The 12,500-nt window shown below is 45.7% G+C and overlaps 1 protein-coding gene across 1 annotated transcript in view; it reads right to left on the reverse strand.

Annotated features, from left to right (window-relative positions):
- Nucleotides 1–11,302, reverse strand: part of LOC125042102 (cilia- and flagella-associated protein 57-like) — a 15,142-nt gene extending 3,840 nt beyond the window's left edge. The window contains exons 1-18 of the mRNA XM_047637568.1: nucleotides 11,100–11,302; nucleotides 10,660–10,870; nucleotides 9,637–9,825; nucleotides 7,672–7,784; nucleotides 6,873–7,058; nucleotides 5,920–6,118; nucleotides 5,336–5,537; nucleotides 4,389–4,606; nucleotides 3,837–3,941; nucleotides 3,331–3,501; nucleotides 2,980–3,174; nucleotides 2,515–2,688; nucleotides 2,239–2,310; nucleotides 1,872–2,033; nucleotides 1,489–1,673; nucleotides 1,011–1,110; nucleotides 456–536; nucleotides 1–72 (exon numbers count right to left, since the gene is read on the reverse strand). The exon at nucleotides 1–72 is cut by the window's left edge and continues 110 nt beyond it. Coding sequence (XP_047493524.1) covers nucleotides 1–72; nucleotides 456–536; nucleotides 1,011–1,110; nucleotides 1,489–1,673; nucleotides 1,872–2,033; nucleotides 2,239–2,310; nucleotides 2,515–2,688; nucleotides 2,980–3,174; nucleotides 3,331–3,501; nucleotides 3,837–3,941; nucleotides 4,389–4,606; nucleotides 5,336–5,537; nucleotides 5,920–6,118; nucleotides 6,873–7,058; nucleotides 7,672–7,784; nucleotides 9,637–9,825; nucleotides 10,660–10,870; nucleotides 11,100–11,302 — 2,838 coding nt within the window. The remainder of the gene's footprint in view (nucleotides 73–455; nucleotides 537–1,010; nucleotides 1,111–1,488; nucleotides 1,674–1,871; nucleotides 2,034–2,238; nucleotides 2,311–2,514; nucleotides 2,689–2,979; nucleotides 3,175–3,330; nucleotides 3,502–3,836; nucleotides 3,942–4,388; nucleotides 4,607–5,335; nucleotides 5,538–5,919; nucleotides 6,119–6,872; nucleotides 7,059–7,671; nucleotides 7,785–9,636; nucleotides 9,826–10,659; nucleotides 10,871–11,099) is intronic.
- Nucleotides 11,303–12,500: the final 1,198 nt, after the last annotated feature.

Raw genomic sequence — 12,500 nt, forward strand, 5'->3', positions numbered from 1 at the left:
CTCCGTCGCCGCCTCCACCAGGCGCACGATCTCCGCCCCCTCGCTCCTCTCGCGTTCAAGCTCCGCCGTTGTCTGTGGGAGGTAGATGTGAAAACGGCAGGTGGAGGTAAGCCATTTTTTAAATCATGCTCTTTTCTCGTCTATTAATTTACCTCATTCTTATCTTTCTTTCTCTATCATTAGCCTCCTTTTCTCTCATATCTTAACGCACGTAGGTCTGAGACTAAAGTAGGAAGGATTTATTGTACAAAGGAGCTAAGAATAATATAGCAACAAAAAGGATTATTTGTTATTGGGTAAATCAGCTCACATCCACCTGTTTAGTTTAGTTTAGTTTAGTCCTTAGTACAACGCCTTTTTTACTGTCCTAAGAGTTACGCGATGACATAATAAAACTGGTATATAGTAAAGTATAGTTTTCATTGTAATGGAGTAATGTGAAATAATCTTTATACCTTAGTCTGAAAGACAGCTACAATGTGTTGTAACAAGGTTATTAAGGAAGGTTCACACATAATACTAGATATCTGTGCTGCCTAATAGAGATAAAACTAATAGCAAAGCCTTATTCTAGTTTTTATTACTTCTTACTGATCAGTGTGACCCTTTTCTGAGTTGCGTTACAATTCACACATGCAAATTAATCGTAATGGTTTTTACTACAGCTTTCAACCATTTGTAACTCACAAAGCCATATATATTATGTTTTTTCTAGCCGTCTGTAATATTCTATACACATTGTGTCCCAGTCTATCTCCACAGAGTCCTCTGTGTATTGTACCTCGGGAAAAAGGGGCAACATAATCATATTTGTGTATAATGACATGAATAAGCTTATCATTAACTTCATGATGGCTATTTGCGCTAATATAATCTACAGCCTTACTGGCCCGTATCCCAAAAATAATTCACAGCCTAGTAAATGAAAACGTCCGATCACGATCCGTAGATTTTAAAAACCATCACAGATCAAGGTTGTAGAATAATTTTAATTCTTCGCTTTACCATACCTTCTCAAAATCCATCTTGAGCTGTTCAACGACCCCTTCTTGTTGGTCCAGCCTCTCCTGCAGCTCCAGGCGGGTCCTCTTCTCTGCTTCCTCGACTTGTCTGAAGGTTCACCCATATTAATTGATAATGTATTGTACCTTATATGCCCACGGGCTAGGCTAAGCCATTCGTTATAGTGGTCTATACAGTGTTATAAAAAAGACAGAGAATTATAAGAAACAAATACTAGTGGAATTTCCAGGACTTATTTCTGATATATTTGTGTTGTTTTCGGGATTTTATAGATGTTTATTTTCTACTTTAATTTAACTTTTATATGAATGAAGATAATATTCAGACAGTGACACGCCAAATTATACAAGTAGCTCACTGTGAAAGCAATTATCTCATGCCATAAAAATGAATCCGATAAGAATGAAGTAACGTATTTTAGTGGAACGAAACGCTAGCTGCCCCGAGATCGATCCATTGTCTCACCTGTCGAGCGTCTGTTGCATCTCTTTCAGCTTGGCCTCGAGTTTGTCCTGCTTCGAGTACTCGTAGAGGAGCTTCTTCCTCAACTCCTGCTGGTGTTCTGCCATGACATTGCTGTGCTCATCGGCGAGCTTGGCTAAGGAGCCCTTATGCCCGTCCTTGAGCTGCTCGCGTTCCTTCTCCAGGGTCTAAGAAGGGAAGGATATCTTTGTGTTAGAGTTTGGAGCCGGGGAAAGAGACAGTGGGTCCTTGTCTTAGATAAACATATCCAAACGCTCTAAATGCAACAACGGGAGAGACTTCCTTCCATTATATTTTTTTTGTAAACTTTCCTCAAACTTGTCCTAACAGTGTAAAAAAAATCAAAATACAAAAGAGTGCTATACCTGTATCGTGTCGTTCATTTGGTCGACGATAGTCTGGTACCGGGCCACCAAGGCATCCCTGCTCGCGGCGAACTCTTGCTGCTGAAGACCCAGGTGGACTTCCTTGTCTCTCGACAGGTAGGACACGCGACGCTCCAGCTCCTCCAGGTGGTGGCGCGTTTTCTGAAGGAGTGGAAGGAACAGGAGGAGGAGGTGGTAGTAAAAGTGGAGGTGGAGGTAGAGGTGGAGGAGAAAATAGAAGAAAAAAAAGGAAGAAGAAGAAGAAAAAGAAGGATAAAGAGGAGGGGGAGGAGGATAAAAGGACGAATTAACGTAATGGATATGAGACATACAGTGTAGTGGGAGAAGAGAATTGGCAAAAACAAACGGACAGGAGAGAAATCCACGAGAGCATGACTTTTTGTGGTGTAAGGGGAGGGTATGGGGAGTTCAATCTGGTCTTAAAATAAAGAAATATTAAGAGTGATTTGGTCTTTTAATCTGCGAAGGTTCCCTCCAAAGGAACTGGTAGAATATAGCTTTATCTCTCGCCAAAAAATCTAGATCAGGTAACTACTAAACGCGAAAGGAAATGAAGATATCATTATTTACAAACCCGATAATGAAGTTGACCAATTGCTCAGCACAGTCCGTCATCTCTCACCTGAAGGTCAGTTCGGGTCACCAGCATCTCCGGGACGCGAGGCAGGTCCTCCAGCCTCTCTCTCGCCGCCACGTAACCCGGGGAATCCTCCTCCAAGGCCGCCACTCGCCACACCAGGATCACGCCGTCCGCGCCGCACGTCACCACCTTGCTCTCGTCGCCCGTCACCAGCACCTGAGGGGAAAGGAAGGGGAAATGAGAGGGGAATGAGGAACGCGCGCAGGAATTATCGAGGTATTTTGCCTGTCTTCTCTTTCTCTTTTATGTGCATATTTTGTTCTGTTTGTTTGTCTGTGTACTCTATTTCCACTACCGATTTGTCTGTCTATCTATATCTCTATTAGTTGATACATATATCATGTATATATCACATGTATGAAGATATAAAAGTATTCGCATACGGACATGGAAAATAACTTTATTCATATTAACAGTCATCAAGACCAGACGGTTGATATAACAAACATTAATGCAGGGATAAAACACCTTGTTCAAAGAGCCACTGTGTGCTTGAAATGCCGTGAACTTCTGTGCCATGTGCAGAGGGTATTTATTGACCACCAGCTGACCTGATGTAGATCCCAGGGTCACCAGAGTCTTTACAGGGGAAATGCCGGCGCAGGTTAGGTCACCCGGTTCATAAGTGATGTCTTGGACCATCTGTGAGAAGAAATTTATGTAATCAGGTAAGGATCCATATTGCAAAAAAGGGATTCAAGTGCCTGCATTTCTAAAAGAAACTCAGCATATTTTAAAATCAAATTCCTCAACTATTTTTCTGTGTTTACTTGCATGAAGTAAGACCACCCTCATCACCTGAATAACATATTCGAACTGAATAACACGAATAACAAACACGAGGTTCGAGAAGCTGACCTGGCCACCTGTGATTTCGGTGAAGGAGGACCCGTGACCTACGAGCACCGTGGGTTTGCCGTCGAGGGAGAGAGTCCACGTCAGGTAATTTGCGGATGTGAGGGAAGACACCTGTCGGAAATGAGGGAGATGAGAGGAAATGTTATGGTTATTTGCACTTGTGGGTGAAACGATGGTGGTTAATTTACATATTCATATGAGAGAGAGTTTGTGATGTCCATGGGAGAGAGTTTGATACCAACGAAATGGTATATAGGACATAAAACGGACTACAGAAAACGGAGCGAAATGAGTACGCAATAGCACGAAAAGATTTAAGATAAAACAGGAAAGAGAGGGTAAACTATTGAGAAAAAAAAGATTTCAGCAAAATAACAACCAAATAAAAAGATAATTAGTATGATAATTATGATGAACAGATAAAACAGAAAGGATACCAGACATACCTCCCAAATAGACTGTCCTTTGTGTGCATCCCAGCCAACCACAGTGCCATCGGCCGCACAGGTCATGGCAGCTGAACTGTCTGGGTACCAGCCTATGCCAGTCACCTGCGAGAAAAGAGTTAGCAAAATGTGATCCTACACCCACGCACAAACAGGAACAAACATGCATGTACATTTATACACAAATACACATGCACATCAATGCATGTGTGCATTGGTGTGCAACAACCAAATAAAAAGATAACCCAAGCCCACGTACGCCTCCGTCCACCAAAGACTCATATCCACACGCATACACACACACTCATTATTTATCACCCCCGCTTACCTCCCTCCAACTCAGTCACACTCCCACTAACACCCTCAACCCACCCAGTCTCTCCCAATACCCACCTCTTCTCGTCCCTTAACATCCCACAAACCCCAACCACCGACGCCAAAGCACATCGATTCCCCTACCTACCAGCCTCACAAGCTCCCTCCCACCACTCCCACCCCCCTCACCAACCCCACAAACTCCCTCCCCCATCCCCATTCCCCCCACCAACCTACCTTCGCCGAGTGCCCCTTCAGCGTGAAGATCTTCCTGAGGGAAACGTTGGAGGTGATGACCAGGAGGTTTCCGTCGGCCGCCGCCAGCAGGTTTCCGCTCGGCGAGAAGCTGCACGCGCCGCACCTCCTGATCCGGATCTCGGAGTACGGTCGGAGGCAGTCGAAGAGTACGTGGTGGAGTCTCAGGGCGTCGGTGAGGCCCACCGCGACGTGGAGGCCTGGGGAAGAGATTTGTCTCTTTATTTTATTTATTATTTTTTTGTTTTTCATTTTTTTGGGGTATGAATGTTGGAGAGATATGAGTGATCTTTAGTTTATTTCTAGGGAGATATACATCATTCTATCGCTCTCTTCTTGTGTTTTGTAGTATCTTTGTCTCTTCCTTTCTCTGTCCACTCTCCTTTTCCTCGCTCCCCTATTCCCTTCCTCCCTTCTTTCTTCTAATGTCCTCAAGTATCTGTTGTCTCACCCTCTCTCCTTCGCTTCCTCTCTTCCCATCTCCTTCTCACCCTTTTGCTCCTTCCATCCCTCACCCTATCCTCTCCTCGCTATTTTTTGGGCAATGAAGATATATATTCTACTATTGTCTTAAAAATTAGGTAAGTAATATCATACTGTTATAACATCATTACAACGGCCTGCAGACCGGGAGAGTGCAATTCTAATGTAACCGAAACGGGAGGCAGAGTGGGCGGAGGTGGTAAGGGACTAGTGCAGTCTGAGTGAATGGACGTGGGCTGGCCTCTCCCCCTCCCTTATCCCCTTACTCTTGCAACCCCTTATCAGTAGGGTGGAGAGAAAAGGATATTATATTCCTCTTCCTTTCTCCTCTCTTCCTTAAACCCTCCCTATTGCAACCTCATAATTGCAGGATGGAGAGAAAGGGAGACCACATCCTCCCTTCCTTCCTCCTCCCTCCCTTCTACTCAAGCTTCCCGACCCCTTACCAGTAGGGTGGAGCGAAATGGAGAATATATCCTCCCTGAAGGCGTGTGTGAGGAGGAGAGAGTGCTCCTGGTAGTCCCACACCCTGACGGTGCGGTCCTGGCCCCCGCTCACGACGATGGTCTTCCACAGGCACCCGTCGGCGTCCACGACCCCGCCTTCGTGGTGGCGGGCGTGGAGGGGGGAGAACATGAGGCTCGGGAGCTGTGGGGAGAGATGGGGGAGTAGATATTAGATTGGGGAATGTGTGAAGAAGGAATGAAGAGTGGGGGGAAATTGGGAAGAGAACTTGAGGCTCGGCGGCTACGGGGAGAGATGGAGGAGTAGGCAGTTGTAAGATGGGGAGTGGGGAGAGATGGGGGAGAAAGCACGAGTTTTGGGAACAGCAAATGGAGTAGGTAGAGTAGGTAAGTGATGATATATTTCCCTAAGCACACAGCAAAAAAGTAAGTCAAACCTATAAATAACAAGTCTTACGCCAAAGACCGTAATACCATGACCACAAAACACAACAAAAAATCACAAAAAAACAGCACCCCATTACCCATCACCTCCTCCCATCCCCGCACCTCCCCAAGTCCCTTACCTTAGCCGCCTCGAGAGAAGGCAGAGGGTTCGTGAACAGCTGGCGCGTGTGTGTGGCTGCGACGATGTTCTTCTCGCCGGGAGAGAGAGAGAGGGTCGTGATGGTGTGTTCTCCGCGGCCGCTGACGAGGGCCCCCGGGGAAGGCTCGCAGATTCTGAGCATGTAGCGCTGTGTTGGAATATCAGGGCTCTTGTTACGGCTGGCGAAGTATATTGAGAAAAGGAGGAGGAAGAGGAGGGGGAGGAGGAGGAGGTGGAGGAGGAGGAGGAGAAGGAGGGGGAGGAAGAGGAGGGGGAAGAGGAGGGGGAGGGGGAGGAGGAGGAGGAGGAGGAGGAGAAGGAAGAAGAGGAGAAGGGGGAGGTGGAGGAAGAGGGCGAGGAGGAGGAGGAGGAGGAGGAGGAGGAGAAGGAGCAAGACGACGAGGAGGAGGAGAAAGAGCAAGACGACGAGGAGATAGAAGAGGAAGAAGAGGAGGCCTACGAATATACATTTAACATTACGTCTTGAAAATATTTTTATGAAAAGAAAAGTATTTGAAAAGAAAATTATAATGTGTTTCTTTGAACCAAGCTGGAGGAGGAGGAGGAGAGGAGGAGGAGGAGGAGGAAAGGAGGAGGAGGAGGAGGACGAGGTGGAAGAGGAGGAGGGGGAGGGAGGAGGAGGAGAAGGAGGAGGAGGAGGGAGGAGGAGGAGGAGGAGGAGGTGGAGGAGGTGGAGGAGGAGGAGGAGGAGGAGGAGGAGGAGGAGGAGGAGGAGGAGAAGGAGGAGGAGGCCTACCAATATACATTTACAGACATAGAAGTTGCCTTTTGACAAGTTACAGAAAATGACATTTGATTTTAGACATAAATAGAACATAATAAACAGAGTATAATAAAAAAAAAAAAAAAAAAAAAATAGCCACACAGGACAGTCCTAAACCAAAGATCCAAACAGACAAAATTCACCCTCACGCCACCTGGAAATAGTGCTCATTGACGTCATCGCTCTTCTGAAAGACGAACACCTTATCGGGGCCGCAAGCACAGAGGAACCCCCCTACGAACACCTTGAGGGCGGTGACGCGGCGGTGACGGGGTCCGAGGCCACGCCCCCCGAGAGCTGCCACGCCTTCTCCCGATGTCTTTTTGTCGCATTCTCTTTTGGACGGGAGTGGATGAGTGGGAATAGGGAAGAAAAGGAAAATAGTGAAAGAAGGAGGGAGGGGATTGAATCTGCTGATAAGGAGGAGGGTCTTGCAGAAAATAGAAGTGGTGGGATATATTCATTTGTAGTCTGGCCAGTGTTATCATTATCACTATTATATATCATTCTTATCAATATAATTCTTAGGTATTATTATCATTATCATTAGATGTCATTTTCATTATCATCCTCATTATTATTAGTAGTAGTATGAGAGAATGAGAGAGAGAGAGAGAGAGAGAGAGAGAGAGAGAGAGAGAGAGAGAGAGAGAGAGAGAGAGAGAGAGAGAGAGAGAGAGAGAGAGAGAGAGAGAGAGAGGACAGAGAGAGAGAGAGAGAGAAACAGTCAGATAGACAGACAAACAGACAGACAGACAGACAGATAGACAGACAAACACAGGCAGACAGACAGACAGACAGATAGAATAAGAACGCGGAACCGACCGAGAGAAAGAACAGAACATGATACGAAAGGAAAATACAAACGCAGACAAACACACAAAGATAAACAACCAGAACACACATAGAAAAAAAAACATAACAAAAATTCCAGGAAAGGCAACTCACGGCCCGAGATCTGGATGTGTGACCCGAATCTCCGCCCTCAGCTCTCCCTCCTCCAGCAGCAGTACCGAGGCGACGTCCGTGCCCACGAGGAGCGTGTGTTGGTCCGCCCACACCTGAGGGGGACGGGGAAGACGGATGAGGAAGGAGGAGAGGAGGACATGATTTACAAAAGGAAGAAGAAAGAGAAAAGGAATAAGGGGGGAAAGAAGAGGAGAAGGAGGAGGAGGAGATGGAGGGGGAGGAAGAAGAAGAAGAGAAGGAGGAGGAGGAGGAGGAGGAGGAAGAGGAAGAGGAAGAGGAAGAGGAAGAGGAAAAGGAGGAGAAGGAGGAGGAGTAAGGGGAGGAGGAAGACAAGATGAAGAAAAAGAAGAAGAAGAAGACGAAGGAGTAGGAGGAGGAAGAGGAAGAAGAAGAGGAGGAGGAGGAAGAGAAGAAAAAGAAGGAGGAGGAGGAGGAAGAAGAGGAAGAAGAGGAGGAGGAAAAGGAGGAGGAACAGGAGGAGCAAGACGACGAGGAGGTAGAAGAGGAAGAAGAGGAGGCCTACGAATGTAGTCTTCAAAATATTTTTATGATACCGTTTGGAAAGAAAAGTATTATGTGTTCCTTTGTACCAAGCTGTGGAACTAAGGTATAAGAACAGAGAGAAAAAGGAAAAAAATATAGTACCAAGAAAAAAGTAGGAAATATCACACTTCTGTAGAACAAAGAGGAAATGGATACAGAGCTTATTAAACCACTGTTATGACATAAATAATCATGAATACTTATCATGACATAAAGAAGTGAAACAGAGCTAATAAGATATTTGAGAAAAAAACAATTAAATATCAAATTAAGGTATTAAAAAAGGAAATACACATGTATATATACAAAAAAAAGAAAAAAAAAAAGAAACATGAACACAGATGCCATGTTTATGTTGTCTTCGGGAAAAAAATGTGGCTTTTGAATGAAATTGTTGCACTTTTTTGTTTCTTCACATTTCACTCTAAAGAGGTTACGAAGCCTTCTCGAGAATGAATAGTAGCTTTTATAATATTGTTAGTATCATGTGAGCTGAGATTACACCATCTATTATGAAAGAAATATATTGACTTAGACATTCTAGGTATGCTTATAGACTCTTCCTATCAAATACCCACATTTCTACTACATCAGTTTGCAAGTCATTCGCACACTTTTTTTGCATTCTTCTAGATTTTTTATCCTCTTCATGTTTTTCCCCTGCCCCTCTTTTTTTCTTCTCCTCCTCCTCCTTCCCCTGTTCCTTCTTTTCATTTCTATCCCTTATATTTGAAAGTGACAAGAACTGTTAAAAAAGTACAAAAGTAAATATGAACATAAAGATGGGAGATTAAAAAGGGAAGTACATATGCATATATAAAAAGTGGAATATTATTATAAAAGCTTTACCTCTTGCTTATGTTTTCCTTTATCAAAAAGGAAGAAAAATAGTGTAGCATTTTACTCAAATTCTTGAGTTTCTTCACATTTCACTCTAAAGATGTAGCGAATGTTTGCCAATGAATGAATGGAAGTTTATATAATATTGTTATTGCCATGTGAGCGTAGATTAAAACAACTAAAAGAAAAAAAATGTATATAAAAATGTATATTTACTTTTGAGATTTTCTAGATATTTTATAGACTTTTCCTGTTATATGGTCATATATTTTCTATATTCATTTACTAGTCATTTGCATGATAAAACAAATTTTCTTTTGCCTTTCTCCATCACCCCTTATTCATCTTTTTCCCTCTGCCTCTCTTCTTTCTTTTCATCACCCCTCTCCTCCAATTCCCCCCCTTTTCCGCCTCCCTTTTCTTTTCCCCACCCTACTTTCATCCCCCTCCTTCCCCTCCTCCCCCTCCTTCCACCTTCCCCTCCTCCTCCTCCTTCTCTCCACCCCAATCCTCAGCCTCCCAGTCCCCCCCACACTTACACCGCCCCCTTACACCACCCACCTGACACTGGCAGTTGTGGTTGTGCCCCCCCTGGTACCCCCACGTCTTGAGGAGCTTGTCATTGAGCTTAAGGAGCTTGAGGACCCGCTCTCCCACCACAGAGAGGATCCCGTTGTCCTCAAGGTGGTAGGTGACACTCGACACAGGACCCAGGCCAGGGGTGTCACTTAGGCGCAGGACCGAGAACACCTGAGGGAGAGAATGAAGGGGAGGATATGAAAAGGGAGAGCGACGGTGAAAGGGGAGAGAGAGAGAGAGAGAGAGAGAGAGAGAGAGAGAGAGAGAGAGAGAGAGAGAGAGAGAGAGAGAGAGAGAGAGAGAGAGAGAGAGAGAGAGAGAGAGAGAGAGAGAGAGAGAGAGAGAGAGAGAGAGAGAGAGAGAGAGAGAGAGAGAGAGAGAGAGAGAGAGAGAGAGAGAGAGAGGGGGGGGAGAGAGAGAGAGAGAGAGAGAGAGAGAGAGAGAGAGAGAGAGAGAGAGAGAGAGAGAGAGAGAGAGAGAGAGAGAGAGAGAGGGGGGGGGGAGAGAGAGAGAAAGAAAGAGAGAGAGAGAGAGAGAGAGAGAGAGAGAGAGAGAGAGAGAGAGAGAGAGAGAGAGAGAGAGAGAGAGAGAGAGAGAGAGAGAGGGAGAGAGAGAGAGAGAGAGAGAGAGAGAGAGAGAGAGAGAGAGAGAGAGAGAGAGAGAGAGAGAGAGAGAGCGAGAGAGAGAGAGACAGAGAGAGAGAGAGAGAGAGAGAGAGAGAGAGAGAGAGAGAGAGAGAGAGAGACCATTATATGAAAATGCAATCATATTTTATACTAATTCCTACACATGTATAAAGAAAAGACAATTTAGAAGAGAGGGATAGAAAGTTAATCTAGAAATCACCTTATTTTAATTTAAATAAACGTAAATTAAGTCAAATACAATATATTCATGATTTCATATATTACGAAGGTATGGGGTTATAATATGGCTGTTTCCTGTTGAACCTCCAGGAAAGCTGACAAGCGGGTCCGCCCATGTGTGAAAGCCTCAGCTGCCCACCTTCCCCTTCTCCCACAGGAAGAGCACGAGTGTCCAGTCGGGTGGGCCGCCCTGTGCAGCCACCATGCGCTCGTCGGGGCTGAACGCCGCCGCCACGTAGCGCTCGCTCACCATCTCGGCGCAGCTCAGGAACCGCAGCCGCTTGCGGGCCGCCACGTCCCAGACGCTCACCGCCGCCGAGTCTCCCGCGCGACATACGCCTAGGTATTGCCTTTGGGAGGGGGGGGGGGGCGGGGAGAGGGAGGGAGTGGAGAGGATGGGGGGCGGGAGAGAAAGAGAATGGAACGAAGGGAAGAAAATATTCAAATATTCGTCAGCATGTGCTACTGGGCAAAATACGAATAGTTATTCTGTAACTGAAGTATTCAAAGAGCACTCGCAAGATTCGGACAAATAACACCACAGAATCAACCTAACCAACACCAATTCCAAGTCCCAACCTCTTGGGCGATATGGCCAGGGCGGTCGGAATGGCTTCCTCCGTGAGACTGACGAAGTGCTGCTGCTGCTTGGCCGTGTCGTGGAGGACCAGGTAGGACCCCGCAGGATACGCCACCGTGTCTGTGTCCACGTGCACGACGCACTCCGTTACGCCCCCTCTTAGCCCGAAGACGTACTCGGGTTCGACGAGAGGGACGCCCATTCTGGTGCTGGGGGAAAGAGGGAGAAGAGGAGGGATGAAATGGGAGGAGGAGAGGGGAGAAGGAGGAAGGAGAGGAGGGATGAAATGGGAGGAGGAGAGGGGAGAAGGAGGAAGGAGAAGAGGGATAAAATGTGAAAATGGGAAAGGGGGGAAGAGAGGGGAAAAGGAGGAAGGAGAGGAGGGATAACATGGGAGAAAGGAAGAGGAGGACGGGGAAGGGTGAAAAAAAGAGAGGGGCAAAGGGGGAAGGAGAGGAATGATGAAATGGGAGAGGAGAAGAAGAAGGAGACCGGGATGGATGGTAGAAGGATTAAAAGAAAGAGAGTGAAGATAGAGAAAGTGAGAGGAAGGAGAGAAGAAGTGTAATATGAGAGAAAACAAAAAAAGGAAGAGAAGCAGGGATGAATTGAGTGGAAGAAAGAGAGAAAGAAGAAGGATAAAAAGAGTGAGAATAAAAGGAGAAACAGGGAGAGGGTGAAAAGGAAGTTGGGAAAAGATAGAATAAGAGAAAGGGAAGGGAAGAAGGAATAGAGGGATAATATGAGAGGACGAGGAGAAGGCAAGAAACTGTAAAACAGGCAAATAAGACCATATACTCGGGTTTAATGAAAAATGCGCCGATCTTTGTACTATTCGACGTAGGAAGAAGGAATGAAGACATAACTAGAAAAAAAAAAATAAAACTTCAATGATAGATATGTTGATAAAGCACACTACAAAGAAAATAAGAAATAATAATGAAAACTGTGACGCAACCGAACACATGGAGCTGTTCGAGTCCCACTAAGGGACGTCTTTCTCGATCCTTGAAGGAGGAATGACAGGAAGAACAGGAGGAGGAGGAGGAGATAAGGGAAGAACAGGAGGAGGAGGAGGAGATAAGGGAAGAACAGGAGGAGAAGGAGGAGGAGATAAAGGAAGAACAGGAGGAGGAGGAGGAGGAGGAGGAACATAAGGATTAGATAGAGAAGGAAGAAAGTCGTAAAAAACAGTATGCCATGACATACTCAGCTTCGAAGAGAGGAATGAGGAAGAGGAAGAAGAAAAGGAAGAAGGCTGTAAAATAACCGTTACTGGGGTTTGGGTCGAGGGGCAGCCATGTGGGTGGTGCGAGGAGGAGGAGAAGGAATGGGACGAGAGAGAGAGAGAGAGGGAAAGAGGAGAAGGAGAAGGAATGAAACAAGAGAGAGAGAAAGAG

This window comes from Penaeus chinensis, chromosome 31 (genome assembly GCF_019202785.1).
Source record: "Penaeus chinensis breed Huanghai No. 1 chromosome 31, ASM1920278v2, whole genome shotgun sequence".
NCBI lineage: Eukaryota > Metazoa > Arthropoda > Malacostraca > Decapoda > Penaeidae > Penaeus > Penaeus chinensis.